Source organism: Manihot esculenta, chromosome 2 (genome assembly GCF_001659605.2).
Source record: "Manihot esculenta cultivar AM560-2 chromosome 2, M.esculenta_v8, whole genome shotgun sequence".
Lineage (NCBI taxonomy): Eukaryota > Viridiplantae > Streptophyta > Magnoliopsida > Malpighiales > Euphorbiaceae > Manihot > Manihot esculenta.
Window position 1 is genome coordinate 4,527,336 of NC_035162.2, and position 26,598 is coordinate 4,553,933.

A 26,598-nucleotide genomic window follows, 5' to 3' on the forward strand; every position below is an offset into this window, starting at 1 on the left:
AGATATTTTTTCATAAACATATCCAAGTAATTTAAATTTCACCCACAATTTTTTTTAAAATAGAAATAAAAAATTCATTGACTTTTTGCGAAATAGAGATCAACAATTAAAAAAAAAAAATTTGAAATTTTTTTATTCAAATACATTAGCCACCACCGGACTAAGCTGGTGATTTCACTTTCACAAATATTTTATCTATTAAAATAAATAAATAAATAAAATTATAAACGTAAAGAAGGGGCTCGGTCTTCTTTACAAAAGGTAGTCAAAGCAGTCGGCAAAAGAAAGTAGTTCAATTCAACAACCTAATTAATCCAGTTTTTTATTTATATTTTCTTAAAAAAAAAAAAAAAGGATTCCACTCTCAGTCACTTAAAGCAAATTGTCACGGACATCTTTTGTAATTCAGAAAAACGCTGGTGTTTGTTGGATGTCACAAAGAGAAAACTAAGCGAATCATGTGACTGTAATTATAATTGTATATAATATAATATAAAATTATACTATAAGTTTAAAATAATATAAGATTAATATATGAATGTATCGTCGTAATGTATAATTGCATAATTTAGAGTATATATTATGAAATTGTAATACTAAGTAACATTTTCAATAAGTAAATGTAATTTACGTATGCGATAGGATGATTATTATTATTTTTTTAATATGCATGTCAATATTTTTAACATCAATTAATCAAATTGCGACCGAGTATGATTCTTCACGATTGGTCATCTTATCAAATTAAAGATGAAAAAGAAAATATGTGTATATAATCTAGTCATGCACAGGAACCTTTCGTCTTTTGCCAACTTTTGCCGCTATGCTGATCATCACCATCCTTCTCCGCCTGCTTCCTCTCCTCGATTTCATCTTCGTAACCACATTAGCACAAAATCCTCCACCTTACACTCCTTCTGATTTGATACTCATCAACTGTGGTGCGTCATCTGATGATGCATCAGGAGATGGCAGGCGTTGGAATGGTGATGCTCATTCTAAGTTCTGCCCCTTCAACTCACAAACATCTCCAGCTTCTGAAGCCTCTCAACAAGATCAGTCCATCGACCGCGTACCCTATATGACAGCCAGAATAATTCATTCCAAACTCACCTGCACTTTCCCTGTCTTGCCTGGTACAAAATTTATCCGTCTCTACTTCTATCCGGATGCATACTCAGGTCTCAGCACGTCGGCGTCTTTCTTCACCGTCACTGCAAATGATTATACTCTACTTAGCAACTTCAGTGCATATCTGGCTGTTTCTGCTAAAACCCAAGCAGGTCCCTACCTCTTCAAGGAATTCATAGTCACTGTGTGGGAAGATCAAGAGCTTAAATTGACATTTAATCCGTCTCTAAACTCCTTTGCCTTCATTAATGGCATAGAAATAGTTTCTGCACCAGATGGCCTCTATACAAGGGATATGGATAATCCTTATACACTTGTAAATTCAAATATTTTCTTTCAGTTAGATAACACCACCTCTCTGGAAACTGTTATCAGGCTAAATGTTGGAGGTCAAGACGTAAATGATACAGGGATGTTTCGGACATGGCGTGATGATTCCGAATACATCTTTGGTGGATCTGGGCTTGTTCATAAGTGGCGTGATGATGTGACGATAAAGTACACCAAGGATACTCCCGCATACTCTGCACCACCTAATGTTTACATTACTAAACGCTCCATGGGTCCTGAACCTCTCATTAATCTGAATTACAACCTCACTTGGCACTTCCCTGTTGATTCCGGGTTCAATTACCTTGTCAGGCTACATTTCTGTGAGACTGAGGATGTTATTACTGGTATAGACCAACGGGTGTTTTTCATATTCATCAATAATATGACAGCTGAAGAAGAAGCTGATGTATTTTTCTGGAGCGGCGGTAGGGATATTCCGGTACATAAAGACTATGTCGTTGCGGTCCCGAAGGGAAGCCCCAGCAACCAGGATTTATGGCTCGCTCTACATCCCAATATGCATTCAAATCCTACATGTGCTGATGCTATCTTGAACGGTCTAGAGATATTCAAGCTTAACAATTCAGATGGTAATCTCGCTGGACCAAACCCTGAACGACTGACCGTCCCTGCACCGCCAGAGCAGCACCCAATGTTGGTGGGGAGGACGAAGAGGAAAGAGCCATCTCATGTTGTGGTTATTGTCGGATCTGTAGTAAGTGTGCTATTTGCTATCACTCTAATCTTATGTTTCTCTGTCTACCGACCAAAATCGAAAGCCAAGGACAAGTCTTCCATGCTCCTATTCTCTTACACATCTAGCTCTGCCACAATTGCTCTGTCACTGCCTACTGATATTTGTCGCAAATTCACGATAGCCGAGATCAGAGCATCTACCAGAAATTTTGATGATCAAACTGTTATTGGTTCAGGGGGATTTGGTACTGTGTACAAAGGCTACATTGATAGTGGATCCATTCCAGTTGCGATAAAACGACTAGCTTCATATTCGAAGCAGGGGATTCGCGAGTTCCACACAGAGATCGAAATGTTGTCCAAGCTCCGCCACCTTCATCTTGTGTCTTTGATTGGATACTGTGATGATCAAGGTGAGATGATACTTATATACGAGTACATACCGCATGGCAACCTTCAAAATCATCTGTACAAAACAAAGAACCCTCCTCTCCCATGGAAGCAAAGACTACAGATATGTATTGGTGCGGCGAGAGGGTTGCACTATCTTCATACGGGTGCAAAGCATTGCATCATCCACCGTGATGTGAAGTCTTCAAACATACTATTAGACAAGAATTGGGTTGCCAAGGTTTCGGATTTTGGCTTGTCAAAAACAGGTCCCACTGGTGAAGACCAAACACATGTCAGCACTGTTGTTAGAGGTAGTTTTGGGTATCTTGATCCAGAATACTATCGCAGGCAACAGCTTACTGAGAAATCAGATGTGTACTCATTTGGGGTGGTGTTGTTTGAAGTACTATGCGCCCGGCCACCAGTGATCTCACACCTACCAAAAGAAGAAGTGATTTTGGTTGACTGGGCACGAAAATGTTACCGCAGAGGAGGCCTTGATCAGATTATTGACCCACAGTTGAAGGGTGATATAGCAGCTGTCTCTTTAAACAAGTTCGGAGAGATTGCTGATTGTTGCTTGAAAGATAAAGCAATTGAAAGACCAACGATGGGTGATGTGGTATGGAGCCTTGAATTTGCCTTGCAGCTTCAAGAAACCGCTGAGAAAATTGATAATGCGGGTGATGTTGTGAGTGAGAGCCAGATAGGGTCATTAGTAACACAAGAAGAGACTACCACTAACGATGATGAGCTATTCACACATTCAGGTGGACCAGTATCAGGTTCAAGGAGCACAGTTAGCATTGGTAGGAGTAAATGATCCTGAGAAAGGGAGATCTGGAGGGTCGATGAATTAGCAAATTTAGGAATGTAATCGTTTATATACGGTGATTAGATATATTGTTTATTGATTATAGGGTTGATTGTTATAATAAAATCATTGTATACATCATTAATTATATATATATGAGATAAAATTTTGTAATCCTCATGCTACTTTCTATGATACTATCTTATATTTGAGCATGGAGTATTACACTCACTTCTAATCATATCTATTATGTGTCCATTTTTTTTTTTTCTCAATGGGAATCGAAAATCGAGGGAGTAGAATTCGAAACCTCTCAGATTTACTCAAATATACTTACCACCAAATTAAATTTTTGACTGTATTTTTAATATTTTTTTATAATAAATAATAATGTGATTAATATTTTAATTTTTTCTAACCTATTATATATATGCAGGTTCAGCTAGACATTATATATATATATATATAGTAATGTTCATAAAAATTAGTATTAAATTTTTTAAATGTAAATTATTAATGAAAATATATTTTATATAAATTATTAATTAAAATATATAAAACTAAACAAAATTCAAGTTATTCATGTAATAATAATTAGGTTAACAATAAATTCAAATAATTTAAAATAAATTTTATTTGTCTTTTGGAAGTGTTGAAAAATTGAAAAGAGATATGATATTATAGTTAAAATAAAAAAATAGAAAATTTAGAAAGTTTTGAAAATAGATATTTAAACCTAGATAGAAATGCATTCATAAATTTAGTCTGGTGATAAGTGTATCTGAATAAATCATAAAGATCTCAGGTTCTACTATCTTAATTTCCATTTAAAAAAATAGATAAAAATAATTAAAAAAAAAGAAATGGAAAAAGTAACAAATATCAAATTCCATCTTCCATCAAAAATTAAAATTAAAAAATATAAATATAAATTCTTTTTTATCTTTTATATTGCCAACATTCATTTATAGAAAGTTCTCATTTTATTTTTAGTTGCAATACATGTTTTATAAGCAAAAATATATCTTATAAAGTTAAGACATATGCACATTTAGAAATAAATATATTTCTTGTTTTATATACAAAAACTTCCTTTTAACTTTACTAAAAAAAACTCATAAAATCAAACTTGCTACAACAAAATATTTTAGTTGCCAAATGAAAGAATTTAAATTTAAATTTTTACAAAAAGAACATTAACTTATATAATCCCTAAATTTACAAATTCTCACACTTTAATTTTTCTATTAAAAATATTTATAATTCAGCTTTTAAGTTTTCTTAAGTTAAAGGATTATTGATTTCAAAAAAGTAAAACGAGTATTTAATCCCTTAGATTTTCTTATAATTACACATTGGTAAGGACTTTTAAAAGAAAAAATAATTCAGTCAGAGGAAAGAACAAAAAGGATTAAAATGCAGAATTGACCAAATATCAATGGTTTGATCTACCGGTAAACACCTTTTTCACCGAATGGTAAATGGTAAATATGTGCGGTAAGAAATAGTAATTAGACAGGTTAGGTTTATTAGGGGCTCAAGAACCTGAGCTGGTGCAGGCAGCGGCGCGGGAAGATGAGCAAGAGGCAAGGTCCGCCGAAGCACCAAAACCAGTACGCATGGAAGCCCAACGCCGGCCACAAAATCAACGAAACGGTAACACTAAACAACCAATTCCTTACTTCCAGAATCCGAATTAAAATGACATCAAAATTGAAATTTAGTAACGCAATTCGATACAAAAGTAGGAAGTTGGAGGGAAGCTCAGACCATTATCGGAGATCACTGGGGTGTGCACTCGCTGTAAAGATCAGATAGATTGGAAACGCCGTTACGGGAAATACAAGCCGCTTTCTGAGCCTGCCAAATGGTAATATGGTTTTTCTTTTATTGCAAGTACTGCTCTTGATTCTTGGAAGTAATGAAAGAGCAGAGAAGTTCTTTCACAATCTGCTAAGTTATATATTACTTGAAAAATCAGTCTTTGATTTGATATGTTAACACTTAACAGTCAACGATGCTCGAAACGTGCAGTCCGTCAAGCTTACCATAATTTATGTTCTGGTTGGTCTTTCTTCTCCCCCCCACCCCCTCCTCTTTATTGTTCAACTTTTAGTTTATAATTCAGTATCTCTTTTTAAAACAAAAATTAATTTTATCTATTGGGTCGTCGGTTTAGCTTGTGCGAAGGAGCAAAATGTTTGCGCAAAGTGTTGTTGCCGCGTCAACCAGATAATCGGAAGGTTTGGTTGATTTTGCTTAACTTTGGGGTTACAGAGTTTGCTGGTGTCTGGATTTGGATGGTGATGTGCATTTCTGAATTTTCATGTTGAATTGTGAATAGAAGTTAAAACGTGTTCTGCTTTTTAATTGTAGAGACTCTGCTGAAGTTGAAGCTGAGCAAAAGATGCTTGAGGAGGTACGATTGTCTGTTTTGGCTGTCTTGTGCAATTTGTATGTGCATTTGAACGTTTAGGTTGGCTTTTTAGTTGGAGATTTTTGAGTTTGTGGTGGATAAATTGCAGGCTATTAAGAATGCTAGAGAAAGGGATCGAAGGACTCTCCTACGTGCTGTAAGCTTCTTGGGCTAATGCCCATATGCAATTGAACGTATAGGTTTAACTTTCTCTGTTTAGGGAATAACAACCTTTTAATTGTCTGTTGCTTTGTTTCTTTGAATAAATTTCATAAATGGGAAAAGGCTTGTTGGAAAGGAAGTCATCAGAAGACAGTTTCTTTCTGTAGGATAGAACTCTTTGTTTATCTCACTTATTTTTGTATGTAACTTGAACAATTTAAACTTAATGAGTTTATCTAACTCCATCTGAAATTGTTTTATAAGAACACAAATAAATACAATGTAATGAGTTAATAGAAATTGAAAAGAAATGTGCATCTATGTGGAATGCATACTAAACGTTTTATATGGCATGAGATTTGATTGACCTACTTCTTACAGTTGCCATCAACTTGAATTCTTATAGAAATGGTCAAGTAGATATAAATTCTAATGTTTGAAATAGTAATGGCCAAGTTGGTAGGATACGTTTCTTATTCAGCTACTACCCTTGTCACTTTGGTCCTGCTCCTATGACAGCTCTTCTAGGTTTCTACTTGTCCTGTGGCCTGTGGGAAGTTCTAATGTTGTACGAACAGTGATGTAAAATAATCAATTTGCTTCAGAGCACTTTATAATTATTGATATTTTTCCTATTAATCCTTCATCATTTAGTTTCACACTAAGATATGTCTTCTTTTGTTTATTCTTATTGTGCTAGATCAGTTTATCTGCATGTATATTCTTATAGCAAATACTGAATATATATAGAAGCTTCTGTAATAAACTGAAATTTTGGATTCCTTGTGATTTTTGCCTGAAAGTGCTTTTGCAGCATTTGTACTTTCCCTTCAGTATTCCTTGGGCTTTCATTTATAACATTGCTTAGTGTTGATCCTGTTTATTGCATCAGATGAACAAAGGTAAAATAAAGAGTTCAGAAAAAAATGTAACAAATGAAGGGAACAAGGTCGGGGATTTGTTTCCCTCTGCATCACTTGAAGAATATGCAGCGAAAAGCAGAGGACTTAATCGTGATCTTAATGGTCATAATGATCTTGATCATAGTGGTGAAGAAGAAGAAGAGGAAGATGATGATGATGGTGAGACCGGTGAAGCTCAAGATGTTGATAAAATTAAAGATGAAGATGAGTGCAAAGGTGAAGATGGGTAGATGCTTCGCAAATTCCCCATGAACTGATTTAGTCTGTGGGATGTCTACTAGTGGAGACATGGAAACATGAATTATTTGCTTCAGTTTTTGTTGATGTGCAAATGATTATACCTACCTGGAGACATTCATTGACTTTATCCCTTATTTCAGGCTTTTTCGCTTTTCCAATTGAAGCTAAAAGTAATTTAGTGAATCTTCATGCGAAGATATTGCCCTCTGTTTTGCTCTCTCAGCATTTGTTGTTTTTTCTTTTCTTTTTTCTTTGTTCTTTTTTTTTTCTCTTTGAACTTTGGGCAGTCCTATTCCTAGGGGAAGAACATCCTCGACAACTAATACTGAAAATTTTGATTACTAGCAAGCGCCCATTTAGCATCCTTGTTGTTTTTGATGTTGATCTTACATCGATAATTCTGCACTGGTCTGCTCACAAATGTTTAATTATTTTTTATAGGACTGGGCCATATTTAGATTCTTTATCAATTTGTCATTCTTTTTTTGCTCGTGAAATTTTTTGGGGTCCTTTTCCTGTAGAATAGAATTGCTACAAGACAAGGAATCTGATATTGTTGCTCATTGGAAAGATTGGGAGTGAAATGGTTATTTCTGGAGAGTTGGCCTTCGTATCCGGGATTCATCCGTCTCACGAAAGTGGGCTTCTGATGGTTTATTCCACAATTAATGAGAGTCTGGACAATAGGAATGAACTTTCCATGGTGATCACGTGGTTCCAGTATTTTTTTAATAACTCATTTGATGGCTTATTTTTAGGGCGGAAATTAGTCAGAGAAGAAGCGAAAGAGAAGTAGATATGAAGGCTTCGTTTTGAAAGCCATGAAATATTAGTTAAACTTGCCTCACTAAGATGTTTGCATTTCCAAGGCAAAATAAAAATGGTTAAAATATAAAATTAAGAATCTAGGGAAGATTAAATCTGCATAAAGAAAATATAAGGATCCGAATTTATTGGCAAAAGTCAAAATAGCTCAGAAATGGAAAAAAACAGTAGCAGATACTCGAGGATAGTTTCTCAGGAAAAGAACCCATCTCCGAAAAAGCAAATGCAGAAGCATAACACCTCAAGATCTTTAAAATGCCTTTCCAAAAGCCTTCTTGCAATGCTATGTATTTTCTTGATCATTAGCCTCCTCACAATTGTCATTTTGAGTTCCAGTTTCTCTTATCCTCTCTTCATTTTCACCACCAAGACCACAAACATCTCCTCTGGCTTAATTCGTTTGCCTTACTCAATTCACAGCCAAGTTTCTAATTTGCAGGCACAGCTGGGAGTTTTGCTAGAGCAGCTGCATGATGGAAGTTCAGATTCAAAAACAGTAGCAAAATTTTCTGATCAGGTTCTTCGCATAGCTGTGTCCTTGGACAAGCTTGCTGATAGCCTATCAAGTGTGTCCAGCAATGCTCCTGCAAATGATAATGAAATAAGCAATGTTGATGAAGATTTTAGTGAACCAGAGGAAAGTGAACATCAAGAAAGATCAATGGGTGTGAAGGTTTTCAATTCAGGTGAGCTTCACAGCTATACCTCACCAAAACCAAATAGGCAAAGTGGAAAGAAAATTTTTCTTGGAGTGGATGCAATTAGTCCTTCCATTGGACTAGCTTGTGCTCATATGCCTACGACCATAGATCGCTTCATGAATTACAAAATGTATGCGATGTGCCCAGATGACTGGGACTTGGCTCAAAAGCTTCTTGCCAGTGGGTGTGACCCGCTGCCAAGAAGGAGATGCCTATCAAGAGCTCCTCCAAAGTACACCAAGCCATTTCCTGTAAACTCCTCTCTGTGGGCTCAACCTAGTGATGATAACATCTTGTGGAGCCATTATAAATGCAAAAGGTATTCTTGCCTGGTTTCTAATGAAACAGTGGACAGAAGAGGCTTCTTCAAATGTGCAGATTGTTTCAATCTTTCAAAAGGAGGATGGCAAATCCCAACAAATGCCTCTGTTTCAGCCGAGTTCATTATTGATGAAGTTCTAGGATTAAAGCCAGGTGAGATTCGTATTGGACTCGATTTTAGCCCCACAACAGGCACATTTGCTGCGCTTATGAGGGAAAGGAATGTGACTATTGCATCAGCAACCTTGAATTTAGGTGCCCCTTTTAGTGAAGTGATTGCACTAAGAGGCCTGTTGCCTCTGTATCTATCCATCGGATCAAGATTGCCCTTCTTTGATAACACACTAGACATTGTTCATTCTACTCTCTTCTTGGATGGGTGGATTGATATGAAACTCCTCCAGTTTGTGTTATTCGATTGGGACAGAGTCCTTCGACCCAAGGGTCTTCTTTGGGTGGATCGTTTCTTCTGTAAGAAAGAGGATATGAAGCTGTATTTGGACGAGTTTGCAAGGCTAAGCTACAGGAAGCTACTATGGAGAGTCGTACCAAAGAAAGATAAACTCGCAGATGAGCTCTTCTTCTCGGCTGTTCTAGAAAAGCCAATTAGGAGATGAATTTACTGATTATACATAGCGATTCTGTGCAAAGAAACGGCCCCTTCACCTCCTTGATTCAAACATAACCAGTCTCGTTACCACGGTATTAGAAAAAGAAATAAATAAATAAAATAAAGAACAATGATTCGATGTTTCTTTGAACTTTTGGCCATTTTTCAAATGTAAATTACTTCGTACTTTAGGGAACCGAGGTTCCTATGCAGTAAATAAGTTGAGTTCTTCACTACCAATGCTACTAGCCACGCAGACAACGTTGTCATGAACCAGAGAACCAAAATTTTACAATGATTTTTCTTCCACAGTACCATTTCCGAAAAATGATTGATATCCAAATCTGCAATAATTAAAATACAAGTATCCAAAATATAAGAAATAAAGACAAAATATCACATCTAACTTTCTTGGTTATAAGGATACAATTGCTAAACGAATTGAAATAAATACAACAGTGACAAGCTCTAATTGATTCAAATTTAAACTAAAGAGAACCCAAAAAAGGGAAAGAATAAAATCTATGCTTGAAAGAATTTTGGCCATGTCGAAGAGGCCTACAAAAAAAAATTGTTCATTATTCAGATGTATAACCACGAGGGTGAATCCCCAGTTAATGCCAAAACTGCAATATCTGCAATTCTACTTCAAGGATGAGTTTAAGTAATTCTTGCAACTGTCTATTCTAATACAGAATAAGTTGAAAATGGTCAATTCCAGTCCTAATCTTTGCCACTCACATGGCAAGAAGCAATTCTTGTGGAGCCAGAAGAGTAGCAACATCACATCTATGCATCTTTTGCACATAATCGCTCTGAATAGACCAAAATAGAAAGGTTCTTAGATGGGTAGTAGATATATAAACAGTTAAACAAGCAAAATCACATGAAAAGCAAAGTAAACTAATTCAAGCCAACAGATCCAAAAATTAGGGGGGAAAAAATCAAAGCGGCATGCTACAAGGAGAAGATAAAAGCTTTATTAGCAGGGTGATATTAGATCCCATATGCACTAGAACGGTAACCCACACAGTCACAAACAACGTCATGCAGTTTATGTGTATAGCTTGATAAAGTAAATTAAACACCATAATCGATATTTGGACACCAAATGAAGTTGCAAGCCACTGACATATCAAAATGATAGTAAAAGATGGAAATGTCCTTACTCAAATATTCATAGGCTAATATCATTGACGTTCCCCATGCTGACATGCTGAAAAATCTCGGACCAAACCCTCTATATAAACCTCCCCAACCATCATCCTTAATCAAGTTCTTAACAACTTGTCTTGCAGAGCTTTTCCTTTCTTGTCCCATCACCTACAAAGTTGAAACAGTATATTAACAGAAACACAACTACAATGACACTAAAGGCTCAGAGCCCAAGGCCATCACAATTACAAAGCCAGAAGCAGAGAAGGTAAGTGGCATGCAACATTCCCCTTGCATTTCCAAGGTGGTTATATCAGTGGTTTGAAATTGTGACCTTGAAGACACTCTTATTGTTGCATCAAAGCTTACCCTGACAATATTAATCAAACCATGACACATACAAGCTTATCCTTGAAAAAACGATAACCATAATATGATATTAGCAATCTTCTCTCTCTCTATGAAAAAAGAATACAATTAAAACATATATAAGTAGTGAGAATGTAAGGATTTTCTGCAGATTTCATAAGAACCAAATTGAAATATCTTTTCTCATATTCGAGGTGCATTTTGATTAAAACTTTCATAAACTCTTCTCTCCTTTTTTCCCCTTTCATGGGTTGGTGGGCAAAATTTTAAAGAGAGAAATGATTCAATTATCAAATTCATAGTTGAATAAGTAGTCATATAAGGAGTCAAAGGATTACATTGAATTCATGCTCACGCTCACCAAGACATAAGGTAGAGAGGTCATTAATGGACAAGGAAAAAACAAAAATAAAAATCAAAAGGAGACGATAGTTTAATGTTAAATAGTTTGAATAGTACCTGTAAGCGAGTCTTGATAGTATCCAATGGGGTTGTAACACAAGATGCTGTTGCTCCTGCAATAATTCCTCCAGTACCCTGAACTAACATTATCGTCAACTGGCTAGGAGTGGTTCCCTTACGGTCAGTACCATGGCCCAAGAGGCTGTCAAAAAGAATCATTGTATTGCTGAGGAATTGGACGGCAAAATAGAAAACTTACACAAACAATTGTGAAAAAGTATAAGATGTATATGAAGTTCATAGGCTTGTCAACCACAGTGACTCCTCAATTAGCCTTTAAACTTCTATGCATGTTGCATAGCCTCCTGGTGATTATATAAGTCAATAATATGTGGCTGGTTATACAATTAGATTCCTAAAGTCATAACCTTCCAATTCTTCCTGTTTTAACCATTACAGGAATGCTCAGTTTGTATTATGTGAATATTTGAAGTGAATTACCCATGCCTTTCAGCAAAATTTCACTGAAGCCCCCCCCCCTCCACACACACACACACCAAAAAATAAAAAAAGAAAAGAAAAAGAAAAAATGTGGTGAAGAGAACGCAATTTTAAGGAAAGCATGAGAGTGAGGCCTTCCAGCATGGACAGGCTCCTAAAATAACTGGTTCTGCAGTAACGTAACGTTATTGAAAATAAAAGCAACAATGTCTCACCTCCAAATGACACGTTGACTTGAACCATAACTTGCCCACCATACTGCACTAGATGGAGAATAAGTCATAACAGATAGACCAAACCCCCTGTATAATCCTCTGACACCATCAGATTTAATAATTTTCCTAGCAACATCCAGACCCCCATTATATTTTGCATGGCCAGAATATCCTTGTACCATCAGCTTTTGGCTAACCTGAACATAGCCATTACAGTGAAATTCAACAAAATTGCTCCAAAAAATTCAGCATCAGTTTCCCCTAGTTTTTAGTTTCTTATGGAAAAGAAATGAAAAGGGGGAAGAGGGTGGGGGGGGGGGGGGGTTGCAGGAATGAAGCATAATTAGAAAATAAAACAAAAATAGCTTCAAAATGGGATGAATGCCCCAAAGCCCACAAGATAACTTGAAACACATACCACATCAATTGGCACAAACACAGCTTGAGAAAAAAGGGATGCTGTCATGCCAGCAATACCATTTGCTGCAGCTGCTTGCACAGGCTCAGATAGCTTAAATGGTTCAACCATCTTGAAAGCTGCCACTTTTGTGGTCTCCAATGCAGTAAGAAAAATAATCCTAGCAGGAATTGCACCAGTAATGACAGTACCAAAGCCTCTGTAGAGACCAGGAATCCCATCTGTTTTCAGTATACCTCTGACAACAGAAAATGCATTTCTTTCAACAGTATCCTTTGTAGCCACCTGAAGCCTGGTTTTTACAACAGAAACTGGATACAAAGCCACTGTAATCCCAGTAAAGATACCAGCCCCAACAACATAAAACTTAGTCTTATCAAGCCTGCAAGGACAGGTGAAAATAACAAGCATGTGAACAATGCAGATAAAGAATTCACAGTAAGACAAGAAAGAACAACCAATGGCCATAGGTGTCAATAAAAGCGTCCACTACAGGGACAACCAAGATGACCACAAAAGTAAGGAATAGCTGAAATTGGCATTACTAGAAAGAGAGAATAAAAAAATGCTCAATCATTTTGATGAAGAGTTACCTTCTTAACCTCCAGCATGTGTTCACAAGGTAAAAATCCTAGTAAGTCTTATTCTTTTTGTTTTTTCTTTTTCTGATAAGTAGTTTTTATGCAATAAACATATTCTCTTGGTACAACAATAACATTTTGTAACATTCTTAAGAAGTTAGGATTAGCTAACATGAAGTTTCAGCTTATGTTTAAATGTACAAATGTAATACATGAGTGCAATATTTGAATGTAGAGAAGTTCATTCAAATGAATTTGAATAAACTACGAGAGATGCCACTATATGCATCGCAGAAGTTTGCTCAAGTAGAAGCAAAACAACAGTGTGAAGATATTCCATATACAACAAAACCCAAAAATAAACATGACAATTAGCAAAGGTAGTGAGGAAAAGTTTTGCATTTATTTTCTTCTTTTGGTTGTAATTGTTATTTTTAACTTTTGACATCATAATAGTGATGATTGGGTCAAACTCTTACAGCTGTTTTCTTTAAGTTGTCTACTCCATTACTTCCTCGTAAAATTGTAGGCGTGATACATCCCAAACAGGAAGCATAACATAGAAATTTAATCACCTCATATCGTACTTGACAGTATCTTATCTCATAATATGCCACTCTAACAGAAGAAGGTTATATATGTATATGGTGATTATCATCATTCACATTATTGGGCAAACAAAATTTAGCATCACAATGTGCAATGGATCCAATTTCAAATTCCAACGCCTGATTGTTCTCATTTGCATTATTATTTGAAATGCATGTCAATCAGCATCCTCTTTCCTCTTTCATTAACCAAAAAGCTCAATGGTACACATGAACAGCCATATGTGAAATTGCCCTCTCCCCTTTTGCAGAAAATATCATTTCGTTTATATATCTCTTTCTATATCTGCTTTTATTGTTTCTCTTTGTTTTCTAAGATAACAGGTTTACGATTGATCCTAAGCAGTTGAGATAGAAACATGATTTCGCAACAAAATAGTCAATAGAGGCCGTTTTTTTAATGCAAAAAAGCTTCTCAGCTTAAGCTTGTTTAGGAAAACGGAAAAAAAATACTTCAGTTACTGTTGAATAATAGCTCAAAGCAAAAAAGTCGCAAATGACCTAGAAATGAACAAATATTAGGTAATTAATGGAAAATGAATTTCCCCTTTCTTGTCCTCAATTTTACGCCTCACCAAACAAACCACACAAATAATAGTCATAAAAGAAAGCCCCCAAATTCATGAAAATGGATGAAAGCGCAAAAGAAGACAATATTCGACGAATCATCAAGAAAATGGAAATTAACAGAACATAAAGGATCAAAATTAAATTAAAAAATAGAAATACATACTTGTCCCAATTAATCTCGGTCTGGGAAAATGAGTGAACCCGGGCATTAGATGCGTCCATTGACCACGAGAATCGAATAGAGTGTAGGAAGACAAATCAAGAAAAGAAAAATAAAATAAAATCTAAGAATGCATTTGTCCTGGAAAAGGTATAAAAACCGGAAGAAAAATTGAAAATATGGCGTGCGGTGTTTGTCAAATGGAATATTTGTTTGAATTGTCAGGAAGGAATGAGAGTTCTTAGGCTTCTGTATTTCACCTATCTTGGAGCGAAAACGTTTCTCCGAACTTTGGTTTTCTATTCCTTTTTTCTTTTTTTTAATTTCGAAATTTATAATTAATATTTTTTTTAGCAGACGCCGCTAATGCATGTGCATGAGCCATGAGGGCAGTACAGTTTTGACGGGAGACTCTCGTTAGTTAAAGTGAAAATGTTTTTCATTTTAATTTTAATGTTTTTATAATTGATTTAATTTTAAATCATTTTTAATTTATATATTTAAAAGATATTTTCTAACTTTTTTTAAAATTCCATGAAATGCATTTCACTAAAAAAATCCCCAATAGTAATTTCAACAATCATGCCAAAACACACGCCATTGCAACCTCATTTTAACCCTGTTGCTTTTGGATCATACTTAGGCTGTTTGTTTTATTGATTTCTCGTATTGTCTAGCGTTTGGATTATTTAAAATTTTTAATTAATAAAAAATATTTTTTAATTAAAAAGTTAAATTATTTTTTAAAAAATAACTTCATCTTTAAAAATAAAAAAAAATTATTTTTCATATTTTAAAATTTTTTTATATAAATTTATTATTAAAAAATAAGTTATAAAAGATTAACTCCCATTTATTTATAAAAAATAATTTATATTTAAAAAATATTTCTTATAAAAAATATTTTTCAATAAAATAACTTTTTTTCATTACTTAATTTTACTTTAAAAAATAAAAATTATTAATAAATTTATTTATAGAAATTTTAATATTGATTTCAAAATATAAAAAATAACTTTCTCTGCTTACTTTTTTATTAAAAAATTTTTTATTAATTAAATTTTTTAAATACCTTAAATATTAAAAAATATAAAAAAAATAATTTTCATAAAACAAAGAAAGCCTATTGAGACATTATTGAAGCACCTATTTTACCTATTTTATTTTTATTATTCCATTTTAATTTTTTAATCAAATAATTAACTTTTATTTTTTTTAGAATAACTTATCCTAATTTGTTATAGCATATTCCTAATTTATTAACTCCTTTCCTTTTTTATTATGTGTTTGAGATTAGTTAATGTTATTTTTTTAATTAATTTTTTAATCATTTTATTTATTAAAGTCTACAATTAAGTTATAGTTAATTTATTTCGATTGTATTTCTATTTTAGAAGTCGTTCATTTTTAATTTACTAACACATCCCTTATTTTTAAAAATATTACATAAAAATCCATTGAGACATTATTCATTCATTTATTTAATAAACCCACATTAAGAATTGTTATTTTATGTTTGTAAAGACGATAAATTTTGTTTCTTCCTACTTGGAAATAAAAAGATAAATTTTATGATAATGAATTAAAAAATAATAGCTTAAAATTTAATAAATTCATAACTAAATTTAATAAAGAGAAAGTTAAGTTACTGTTTAATTTATATGGTATAAAAAATTTATTAATTTTTTTTAAATAAAATTAATTTTTTAATTTTAAAAATATATTAAAACATTTTTTATATTTTAAAATATTCTTGATATCGAATGATTAATTAATAAATATTTTAAAATTTTAAAAAATCGGTTAATAAAATTTTTAAAATTATAAAAATTAAATAATAAAATATTTAACTGTAAAATGAATGAATAACCTGAGTTTTAAACTTTTTAAAACTTTAAAAATAACTCTAATTAATTTTAGATTTGCAGAAAGTCATCCATGCATGCATTACAAAAAATGAGGTATTAAAATTTTATAAGGGCTAAGTAGTCTAAGATTTCTTATCAATTTAATAAATTATTATTAAATATTTAATTTCATCTCTGTAATTATTGGGATGTTTAATTTAATTAATTTTCCAACTTATTGTTTAGATAAAAAAAAATTACAATTTAAGCACAATATATCATAAAAGAAAAATTTTTAAGGTAAATTTCTTTATTTATTTTTCTAGATAAAAACTCAAGAAGCTTAATTTTATTATTTTTTATTAAATAAATTTAAGAAGTTCAATTTTTTATTTTCTTTATATTTCAATTAAATTAAAATTTAATATCAATTTAGCAAAACAATAATATAAAAGAGATAAATTTTTAATATTTCAAAATTTTGAAACTTTTAATTTGAGTGTGTTTTTTGAATAATCTCATATTATATTTGCAATTTATAAAAAGATAAAAAAAAAATCCAAATTTACAATATAATTAACAATTACTAAAGTGACAGTAGTGTGAACCCGTTTAGCTTTCACACGACGCACGAAACGCGTATTCTACTTCTGCACAAAGCAAGAAGTCATGAAGCACAGAGTCTTTCCATTTTAAACAACGCCAAAAGCGAAAGCGTCCATCTCCTTCAAATACTTGGTATTGCATGTAGAAGCTAATTGCGTTCAAACTTGCACGACTAGTCTTTCTCTGTTTTACTTGTCATTTTATCAACTTTCTTCAAACCTATCATGGCATTTGCTCCATTCTTCACCTTTATTATTACTCTTGGAAAGTTTTAATCCTTAAAAAAAAAAAAAAAAAAAGAGATTCAACACGGCTGAGTGAAGTGAAGTTGGCATTGCATATTTGTATTTACAGAAAAAGAGGACTAAAATAACAGGACGTATCACTTTAATAAACGACAGACAAACCAGCACCAAGCATTATGCACCCCACCACCAACTCCAAGTAAGCAAATGACATTGCGTGTAGCGCGCACTTTTCCTCCTCCAGAAAGTACCACAACTCAACTGGGCTGTCATTATCTATCATCACCCCCACAAAACAACTGTCCGCAAATCGAAATTTTAACAGATTAATCCAGAATATTAATATTTTTCCAAGCTTTCTTTATGATGAAAGCAATGGCATCCGTGTGTCTTGTTCTGTAAGATGTGTTTTAAAAGATTTCAAGAGTGGGCTTTAAATCCTTAAAGTCCACATTTTAAGTGCTTAAACTGACTTTTTCGGTTTTCTTGGCATCTCGGCCTATGTGTGAGTGTGAGCTAGCATTAGCAAAGAGCCAGTCAGTCATCTCCACCACCGTGTTCTTTACTTTCTATCTTGGTCTTTTTTGCCATAAAGATCTTTAATTTAGCCTACCAAGAACGCAGGACAATCTAAAACACAAGCCCATTCTGTGCCAAGAAACGCTCTTTCTCTTCTCTCCCATTATGAGAATGCTTTATCAATTTTCCTTTCTGCTGCTTTTTCTGTTTTCTTCCACCTCCTTCACTCCAACAGGTTAGCAAAGCCTTTCTTTCTCTGTTTCTTTTTGTTTTTATTCCTTGTCTCTTTGTTCAATCTCTTAAAATGTGGAATCTTTGTTTGGCTTTTTTATGATGTCAATGGGTTTGGTTCTTTTCACGACTTGTTTCGTTTTTTCAAAATGGCGATTGTTCAGATTTTGATGATGATGAATTTGGAAATGTTTTCCCTTGAATTGATGAGCGAAGAGATGAGGTTTCTAATCTGTCTAAAAACTTAAGCTATTCTTGATTTCGTCTCTTTTTGGTGTATATAATAATGGATTTTCGTTGGAAGCTCGACCTTTTGTCTTTGTTTTTTTTTTTTTGGTTACCTTGAATGCTTTTAAAATGGTTTGCCGATGATGTCAAATTAGAGTTTGTTTTTGGTTTACAGCACTCAAACCTGAATGCGTCAAGGAAAAAGACAATTTGGAAATTTAAGTACGTTGATATTTTTTGTTTCCTTCCTGAATGAGATAAAGTAACTCACTTAAGGATTTGCTAGCCGTTTAAATGGCTGAAGTCTTGTTGATAGGATTGTTACTTTTTCCTTCTGCGAATGATGATTGGAATGGATTTGTCTGAGAACTTCAATTTCTCATTCTACATGAATGCTTGTATCTTATTTTTACATTTAATTGTATTGTTGAAATCTTAATTACAAGTGTCCAACATCAATAAACAGTAAAGCTAAAAGCAAACAGCACATCCTTAGGTTTAGTAATATTCATCTGAAGGGAGTTCTTCATCATTGGCAGTTGATGTAATGGTACTCCAGGAAGAAATTATTTATAATATAATCTCTTGGCCATTCTATCTGTTAAACGGCTGTGATATTCAACTTCTGAGTTCTTTGACCTATTTGCTATTTGAAGATGTATTTATCACTACATAATAATTTTTTTGTTTAATTTCGCATTACTCAGACTCATTATTTTTTCTGATACAAGTTGCTGGTTGTCTGTCTGTTCAGAGGCCTATGATGCTCTTGACCCAAATGGGAATATCACAATCAAATGGGATATTATGAGCTGGACGCCTGATGGCTATGTTGTAAGTTTTAGTTATTATTATTACTACAATTATTATAACTAGTGATGGAAAATTTATATTAGGCATGAGGACAAAGGTCCAGTATCAAATAATACAACATTTTACTGTTCAACAAATATAATTGGTTCATCACATGTTTACAAATTGTAGAAATTTTGCATTTGTCTTTAGTGCAACTTATGTTTCATTTCTTGTCATTGATAATGAGCTGTCATGTTGCCTGGGCCATGTAACATAGCTACCCGAAGGGAGTAACAAGATTCTGAATGTTTTCTCTTAAGAGTTATCAGTTAATTATCAATTTCTTCAAGAACTTTGTTTATTTTATTCAGTAGTAAAATCGGTCCTTCTGTTCATCTTTCTAGTTAGCTTTTTATTTGAATTCAAAAGAGTTTCTTGAGAATCGTTAGCCTTAGTTGTGGTTATAAAACTAATTTTTATAGTTATATATCCAGGCACATCATTGAGGTGTTCTCCTGCTATATTTATCTAAATTTGATTATCATTTGGACAATGGTGCAGAAATTTTCAATTAAGCAGCATTTACTGGCGTCTGTTATTTGTTCAGCATGGTCAAAATCAATTAACATTTCTGTTGAATGGATAGGCTGTTGTTTCAATCTTCAACTTCCAGCAATATCGTCACATTCAAGCACCAGGATGGACATTAGGATGGACATGGGCAAAGAAGGAGGTAATATGGAGCATGGTGGGAGGTCAAACAACAGAGCAGGGTGACTGTTCAAAATTCAAAGGAAACGTTCCACATTGCTGTAAGAAAAGACCAACAGTAGTGGATTTATTGCCAGGAACTCCTTACAACCAGCAGATTGCAAATTGCTGCAAAGGGGGTGTAATCAGCTCATTGGTGCAAGATCCATCCAAAGCAGTAAGTGCATTCCAGCTTAGTGTAGGTGCAGCTGGAACAACCAACAAGACAGTCAGGTTGCCTAAAAACTTCACTCTCAAGGCTCCGGGACCTGGTTATACGTGCAGCGCAGCAAAAATTGTCAAACCTAGTAAATTTTTTACAAGTGATAAAAGGAGAGTTACTCAAGCTTTGAGTAAGTCAACAAAAGAATATTATAGTTACATTTATGCAGTCTTTCTTCAAATAACCCAAATCTCGCATTAATGCACAACTTAATTTCTCATAAATATGCTTATTTCTCAAATTTGACATAGCCCAGTGTTATTTGTGGTGCAGAAGTTTCATTTCTTGATATGTTGTTATTTAGAAAACACTAAGCAAAAAGTTATATGCTGTGGAGATGTTTTCCGAAATGATTTCTGCATTTCCTATTTAATTGGGAATCTGTATGCATGGAGATGGTGTAAGTGACTTCTGATCTTTTCACTGCAGTGACATGGAACGTTACATGCACATATTCGCAATTCCTGGCTCAAAAGACCCCTACTTGCTGTGTTTCACTCTCATCTTTCTACAATGATACGATAGTGCCCTGCCCAAAATGTGCCTGTGGCTGCCAAGGCAACAATATTTCATCAGGAGATTGTGTAGAGTAAGTTTGCTAATGCTCATTGGAAACACATTCTTCTTTCTTCTAGGTTTAGGTTCATTGGTGATAGTGTAAGTGTATGATGTTTATTTAAATGCATATGTGTATATTCATGTACACAAAATACCTTTGTTGCTTACAGTTCTTCTGTTGTTTTTCACTTTGCAGTCCAAATGCACCACATTTAGCTTCAGTTGTTTCCAACTCAGGGAAAAACAGTCTTGCACCTCTTGTCCAATGCACAAGTCATATGTGTCCAGTCAGGATTCATTGGCATGTTAAACTTAACTACAGAGAGTACTGGCGGGTTAAGGTCACAATTACAAATTTCAATTTCAATATGAACTATTCACAATGGAACCTGGTTGTCCAACACCCAAACTTTAACAATCTGACGCGGATTTTCAGCTTTAACTATAAGGGGTTGACTCCATATTCAGTTATAAGTAAGATCTTCCTTTTGGTTGCTCTTCTTTACTTTTCTTTTTTATGTATCTCATGTCATGGATAGAATAGGAACGAATGTAGGTTCCTTTTACCACTTATTTTTGTGGATTGAGCAAGGAACTAATGATTTAAACAGATTGCATTCCTTCTGTTCATTGCATTTCATCCAATAGGAACAGGGACTGATTACATGAACAAAGTGATTGGATTGGTTCATGATCATTTGGCTGGTTTAGTGCAGTCATGAATTTGACATGCAATGCGATAATCTGAAAATGGTTTAGAGTGCATATTGCATACGGAAATATCTCCACTCTTTTATTTTCATCTGAAAATGGATGCAAGGGTTTCTCTCTTTAAAGTATATGAACACTCATCATATTGTCGTTTCCAACAGATGATACAGCCATGCTATGGGGAATTCAGTACTACAATGATTTGCTCATGCAAGCTGGCCCTGCTGGTAATGTTCAGTCAGAACTGCTTTTCCAAAAGGATAAGGCAACTTTTACATTTGAGAAGGGTTGGGCTTTCCCTAGAAGAATCTATTTCAATGGTGACAATTGCGTCATGCCACCTCCAGATGCTTATCCATGGTTGCCAAATGCCAGTTCCCGCAAGCATGTCTCAGCCCTTGTGCTAACAGTTACTCTGTTTTCTGCATTGGCAATCTTACATGGATATCTATAAGCTTTGCAATGTACACTGCAAAGCACCATGATATTCAAATTTTGACCTCAGCATTAAGGCAATTGGAAAGTTAATTTGTTAGTGCTTCCAGCATTTTAGGAGTTGCAGATGAATTTAAGTGTTTGCTGCCATTTTGTCACTGGTTGCTGTTGTCTCACTTTCTCTGCTGTACCTTCTCATCTATGTAAAGTTTCCAAGAAGTCAATTATGATGTAACTAAATTAGGGTAAATAGAAATAACCTTTCGGAGAGGCCGTTAGTTTTTTGTCTTAATTTTCTTAATGTTCTTTGGAATAGCAAGGAGGAATAAGCAATCATTTGACACTGTTAGTTTAGGCGGTTATGCCAGATGGAAAATTATTTAATGCTGTCATTGCATGTGACCCGATACTCGAAAAGAGTGATTCTATCTTTGAGAATTCTAAGAAAATTAATTTTTTCGCAAGTGAAAATGTATACACACAGTACGCTAGAGAGATTCTAGAAGTTGCCTGAAATGTGCTTTCATGGAATTACTGGAATATTCTATAATTTCTAGTATGGTATGCCAGTTCCATTTTCATATTAATAATTACAAAAACAGTTCAATTTCTGTCGATGATTTTGGAGTTCAAGTGTCTGTGCTCCCATAGTTTTTTTTTTGTGTGTGTTTTTTCATCAGCGGATTCCCCTGCTTCAAAAAACATTCAGCACTAGACCTTCAAACTAACAAAAATTACCAAATAAAGACATAAAACAAGGAAAACAGTGTAGAAATTAATGAAAAGAATGAGACCGGGAATCCATGGCCAGAATTTGGCAGAAAAGGGTATGTATCAGGTGGAGGCAGCATGCACTCATCGCCATTGAAGTAGACTTTCCGAGGAAATGCCCATCCCTGCTTGAAAGTGAAGGTGTTCAAATCCTTCTGCAGTAGCACTTCTGACTGAACATTTCCTAAAGGTCCTGCTTGCATTAACACATCATTGTAATATTTCGTGCCGTAGAACAACCCTGTGTCATCTGCATGTAACATAACAGGCGTGTTAATCGAAAATCTTATTTCACACAGGATAACCCAGGATAGAATTTCCTGACACTCACTTATTGACTCGTAGGGAATGAGCGGCTGGTAATTGAAGCTAAAGACTTGGGTTACATTGTTGAGATTCGGATGCTGGATCACGAGTGACCACAGCGAGTAGTTCATCCTGTAGTTGAAATTTACTATTGCAAGCTTCACACGCCAGTACTCCTTATAATTGACCTTCACATGCCAGTGAACTCGAATTGGGCACATATGGTGTGTGCATTGCAGAAGTGAGGTGTTTTCCCTTTTTGAAATGTTTGCTTCCACCACTTTAAGAATGTTGGAATCACGACTGCAGCGACATGTTAATTCGATGAGAGCTTGTCGAGATCTTTCATCATCAGAGTTATTTTAAGTCAAGTTCATGAGAATATGGCAGCTTACTTGACACAAGTGTTATTATTTTGGCAACCACAAGCACAGGTAGGGCAGGGAGTGATTTCTTGATTGTAGAAGGATGAGAAAGAGACGCAACAACTTGGATATTTCCTAGCCAGGAATTGTGAATATGTGCAGGTCACGTTCCATGTCACTGCATATAGAGTACGTTCAGGCTAAAATCAACAACAAAGACATAATGATCTGAAACTGAATCAAGAAGAGGACAAAGGATCAACGAAGTACAGAAACTTACTCAGGGCCTGAGTTCTTCGACGTCCGTCAGGAGTGAGAAATTTGGTGGAAGGCACAAGCTTTGCAGGGCCACAAGTGTATCCAGGTCCTGGACCGAGCAAGGTGAAATTTTTGGGAAGTTTAACGGTCTTATTTGAAGTGCCCGCTAAGCCAACAGTAATCTGGAACTGGGAGACAGAAGCTGCAGAATCTTGGCCCCATGCTGACAGCACTCCACCTTTGCAGCAATTGGCGAATTGTTGGTTATATGGAGCATTAGGCATCAAGTCCACAACTGCAGGATTTCGCTTGCAGCAGTGAGGAATGTTCCCTTTGAACTTGGAGCAGTCGCCTTGTTCAGTAGCTTGAGCTCCAATCACGGACCAGATGATTTCTTTCTTCTTCCATGCCCAGCCTATAGTCCATCCAGGGTTCATGATGTGCCGGAAAGTTTGGAAATTGTTCAGCGTCACCGTAGCCTGGAAAATATTTGTAACCGAACCACCACCACTCAGAGAATTTTAATGAAACAAAGATTATTAGTTCGTGCATCTGCAGACAAGCACCAATCAATAGATAGGTGTATCCAGAAGCAGATCACTCTACTCACCGTGTAGCCATCTGCAGTCCAAGCCATGATGTCCCATCTGATGGTGATATTACCAGTCGGATCCAAGGGATCATATGCAGCTATAATCACAACCCAAAATCAAGAAATTCAATCAACACCAATAAACAAAATCAAACTATAACAAATCCAAGGAACACACTTCACCTGCACAGGAAAAAAGAACCAGAAAGAAGAAGGCTGAGGTGACGAAGAATGTCATGAAGGCAATGCTGATGCAAATTCCGCGAATTGGGTTCAGGAATTTGCAGAGATGAGAGTCCTGAACTTTTAAGTTGTGGCGACGGGCAGCCTAGCCTAGCCAGTATATATTAGGAGGTGGCTGAACTACCGGTGGTTAAATATTTTACATGTCGGGATTATAAATAAAAAGAAGGCTGTCTCTGAACTTGAATTCAGTGTCTTTCACTTTCCATATCGTAAAGCAACGTTTAGGTGAGAAGTGGCGGGAGAAACTTGAAGAGTTTGTTTGAGCATGATGTTCCAACGGTCCTGCATCCTGCTGACTGTGACAGGTTTTGTTGTCACAACAGCACATGCCATTTGCACTGTGCAGGCATTAAAGAAATTTGCAGAAATTCCTGTTTTAGAAAAATGATTAACCATGAAGATTGATATTAAGCTTATATCCCACCATATGAAGGTTAAGAAAAGGATTTGATATTACATGGCATGATTGGAGGAAAATGCTAAATCCCCATCTTGCAGATTGAGAGAATGATAAGACACCTTCTGCTAAATCTCTATGTTTCATAATACAATGAATAAAGATGTTTCTATCTAACATGTGCTTCCTCAATTCTTTATTGTCTAGCTATGTGCTCATCCTTCTCCTTTTTTAATTAATAATCAGCCAATTTTAATTTTTTTTTAGGAAAATTTATAATTTATTCTTTAAATATTATCATTATTAACAAGTCGGTCTCTATCAACAAAATAGTTTTTCATCTATTTCTGCAGTTAAAAATATAATAAAAGATCAAATTCCCCCTTCTCCTCCTCCTTTTTCTTCTTCTTCTTCGTCTATTCTTCCTCCTCTTCTTCTTTTTTAGTTCTTCTTTTTTTTATACGATTCTTCTTTTTCTTTAATTCTTCTTTTTATTCTTATTTTTTAAGAAAAAAGAAAATAATGAGACGATTTTTCTTCCTCTTCTTTTTTTTCATCATCATCATTTTCTTCTACTTCATCATTATTTTTTTTTCTTTTTGTTTTTAGGAGGAGGAAAGGATTATTTCATTTACGGAAAGAAATGATAAACACATTTGAATAGATATGAGAAAAAATAAGAATATTTTAATAAATTTCTGAAAATATAGGGATTGACTTGTTAATAATAGTAATATTCAATGACTAAATAAGATATTTTATTTAAGAGCAAAATTAAATTTTAAATATTTTTTAAAAAAGGACGGAATGATTATTTTATTGACGAATAGAAAAATATAAAAAAAAATTTAATAAATTTTTTAAAATTATAGAGACTAATTGATTAATAATAACAATATTCAATAACTAAATAGTAATTCTCATGATAATTTGACTTTTAAGAAAAATTGTCATATAAAATATATATAATTGTCACTCATGACTTTTCCCCTCTTTCTAAAGCGCTTTAAGAAAGTGTTGTTTCACATAAAATATAATTATGTGCTTTTTCACATAAAATATTTTTTAATTTTTTTTATATTTTCTCATGTTTGAGATATTAAAAAAATTAATAAAAAATATTTTATATCAAAAAAATACTGTTACTTTTAAGATCTATTTTTTTAAAGTAATTTTCTGCAAGAATTTTATTAATATCATTATATATAATTTTATTTTTTAAAATAAAATAATAAAAAAATAGATTATTTAATTAAAAATAAATTTCACAAAAAATCCAGAAAATATTTTTATGAAAATGATTTTTAAATGAAGGCTTAAACTTTCCTATGGCGTCCAATCTTTATCTTAAATTGACCATTACTCTTTGGAAAAAAAAACCCTTGTAACTTGTGGCATTTCCTCTCCTAGTTAATAATAGTAATAATAATAAAATACGATATTAAGGTTTGCGGGGTGTCAAAGATAAAAATAAAAAATAAAAATAATAATAAGGCTAAGATTAAGAAAAAGGTGACCAATCAGGAAGGAGAAAAGAAGATGTAACTACGCGTGGACAGCTAAATCGTGTGAATACGTTTTATGCCTTTTTGTAAGAAGCCACATTTAAGTGAACAATCACTCTTTCTTATAAAATGGAAAAAGAAAATATGTCCACAATAATTTAAATAATTTGGTAATTTATTTTAACATAAAATTTGGAAAAACTAGGAAAGTGAAAAGCCACATAAGAATAAATCGATTAATATAATTATTTATTAATAGAATAGTTAAATAGGCTTCAGAAGCTCTTACGTGTCAACGAGGTTACTGAGTGACTTGGTTCCAAGAGTTTATCCAAATAGTGAGCATGTTAACAAAACAAGAGGCTAATGCCCGTGGTTTTACAAAGTCAACTGGTCAAATCAGCCCACTGAAATCCGTAGCCCGGCTGGCTGCTATAAAATTCATCCCCACTGCCACTATATATAC

The 26,598-nt window shown here is 34.1% G+C and overlaps 5 protein-coding genes across 10 annotated transcripts; 3 read left to right on the plus strand and 2 right to left on the minus strand.

Annotated features, from left to right (window-relative positions):
- Nucleotides 1–720: 720 nt before the first annotated feature.
- On the plus strand, nucleotides 721–3,541 carry LOC110606994 (receptor-like protein kinase FERONIA). The gene has a single exon (XM_021746036.2). The coding sequence runs from the start codon at nucleotides 824–826 to the stop codon at nucleotides 3,374–3,376; it is 2,553 nt and encodes an 850-aa protein (XP_021601728.1). The 5' UTR covers nucleotides 721–823; the 3' UTR covers nucleotides 3,377–3,541.
- A 1,321-nt stretch (nucleotides 3,542–4,862) lies between these two features.
- On the plus strand, nucleotides 4,863–7,315 carry LOC110603424 (uncharacterized protein C9orf85 homolog). Its single transcript, XM_021741157.2, has 7 exons — nucleotides 4,863–5,023; nucleotides 5,116–5,237; nucleotides 5,379–5,431; nucleotides 5,547–5,610; nucleotides 5,744–5,786; nucleotides 5,893–5,940; nucleotides 6,838–7,315. The coding sequence occupies exons 1-7, from the start codon at nucleotides 4,943–4,945 to the stop codon at nucleotides 7,096–7,098; spliced, it is 672 nt and encodes a 223-aa protein (XP_021596849.1). The 5' UTR covers nucleotides 4,863–4,942; the 3' UTR covers nucleotides 7,099–7,315.
- Nucleotides 7,316–7,903: 588 nt separating this feature from the next.
- LOC110604198 (solute carrier family 25 member 44) lies at nucleotides 7,904–14,856 on the minus strand. 3 transcript variants are annotated; one of them, XM_043954006.1, is made up of 6 exons: nucleotides 14,548–14,855; nucleotides 12,626–13,007; nucleotides 12,208–12,404; nucleotides 11,549–11,693; nucleotides 10,735–10,888; nucleotides 7,904–8,517 (listed from the first exon to the last, which is right to left on the minus strand). In XM_043954006.1, exons 1-6 carry the CDS (start codon nucleotides 14,604–14,606, stop codon nucleotides 8,447–8,449), a joined length of 1,008 nt encoding a protein of 335 aa, XP_043809941.1. In that variant the 5' UTR covers nucleotides 14,607–14,855; the 3' UTR covers nucleotides 7,904–8,446. The 3 variants fall into 3 exon arrangements, with proteins under 3 accessions (XP_043809941.1, XP_043809939.1, XP_021598027.1); XM_043954004.1 differs by lacking the exon at nucleotides 7,904–8,517 and adding an exon at nucleotides 9,270–9,909 and having other exon boundaries at nucleotides 14,548–14,856; XM_021742335.2 differs by lacking the exon at nucleotides 7,904–8,517 and adding an exon at nucleotides 9,949–10,380 and having other exon boundaries at nucleotides 14,548–14,854.
- A 2,738-nt stretch (nucleotides 14,857–17,594) lies between these two features.
- Nucleotides 17,595–22,059, plus strand: LOC110609428 (COBRA-like protein 1). Of its 4 annotated transcripts, none has more exons than XM_021748996.2 (6): nucleotides 17,602–17,996; nucleotides 18,952–19,054; nucleotides 19,662–20,118; nucleotides 20,418–20,577; nucleotides 20,743–21,020; nucleotides 21,419–22,059. In XM_021748996.2, exons 2-6 carry the CDS (start codon nucleotides 19,028–19,030, stop codon nucleotides 21,709–21,711), a joined length of 1,215 nt encoding a protein of 404 aa, XP_021604688.1. In that variant the 5' UTR covers nucleotides 17,602–17,996; nucleotides 18,952–19,027; the 3' UTR covers nucleotides 21,712–22,059. The 4 variants fall into 4 exon arrangements, with proteins under 4 accessions (XP_043809943.1, XP_021604688.1, XP_021604687.1 ...); XM_021748995.2 differs by having other exon boundaries at nucleotides 17,603–17,996; nucleotides 18,975–19,054; XM_043954007.1 differs by lacking the exon at nucleotides 17,602–17,996 and adding an exon at nucleotides 18,009–18,215 and having other exon boundaries at nucleotides 18,975–19,054.
- A 171-nt stretch (nucleotides 22,060–22,230) lies between these two features.
- Nucleotides 22,231–24,340, minus strand: LOC110609429 (COBRA-like protein 4). The gene is made up of 6 exons (XM_043954009.1): nucleotides 24,168–24,340; nucleotides 24,003–24,082; nucleotides 23,415–23,871; nucleotides 23,165–23,312; nucleotides 22,795–23,072; nucleotides 22,231–22,713 (listed from the first exon to the last, which is right to left on the minus strand). Exons 1-6 carry the CDS (start codon nucleotides 24,220–24,222, stop codon nucleotides 22,427–22,429), a joined length of 1,305 nt encoding a protein of 434 aa, XP_043809944.1. The 5' UTR covers nucleotides 24,223–24,340; the 3' UTR covers nucleotides 22,231–22,426.
- Nucleotides 24,341–26,598: the final 2,258 nt, after the last annotated feature.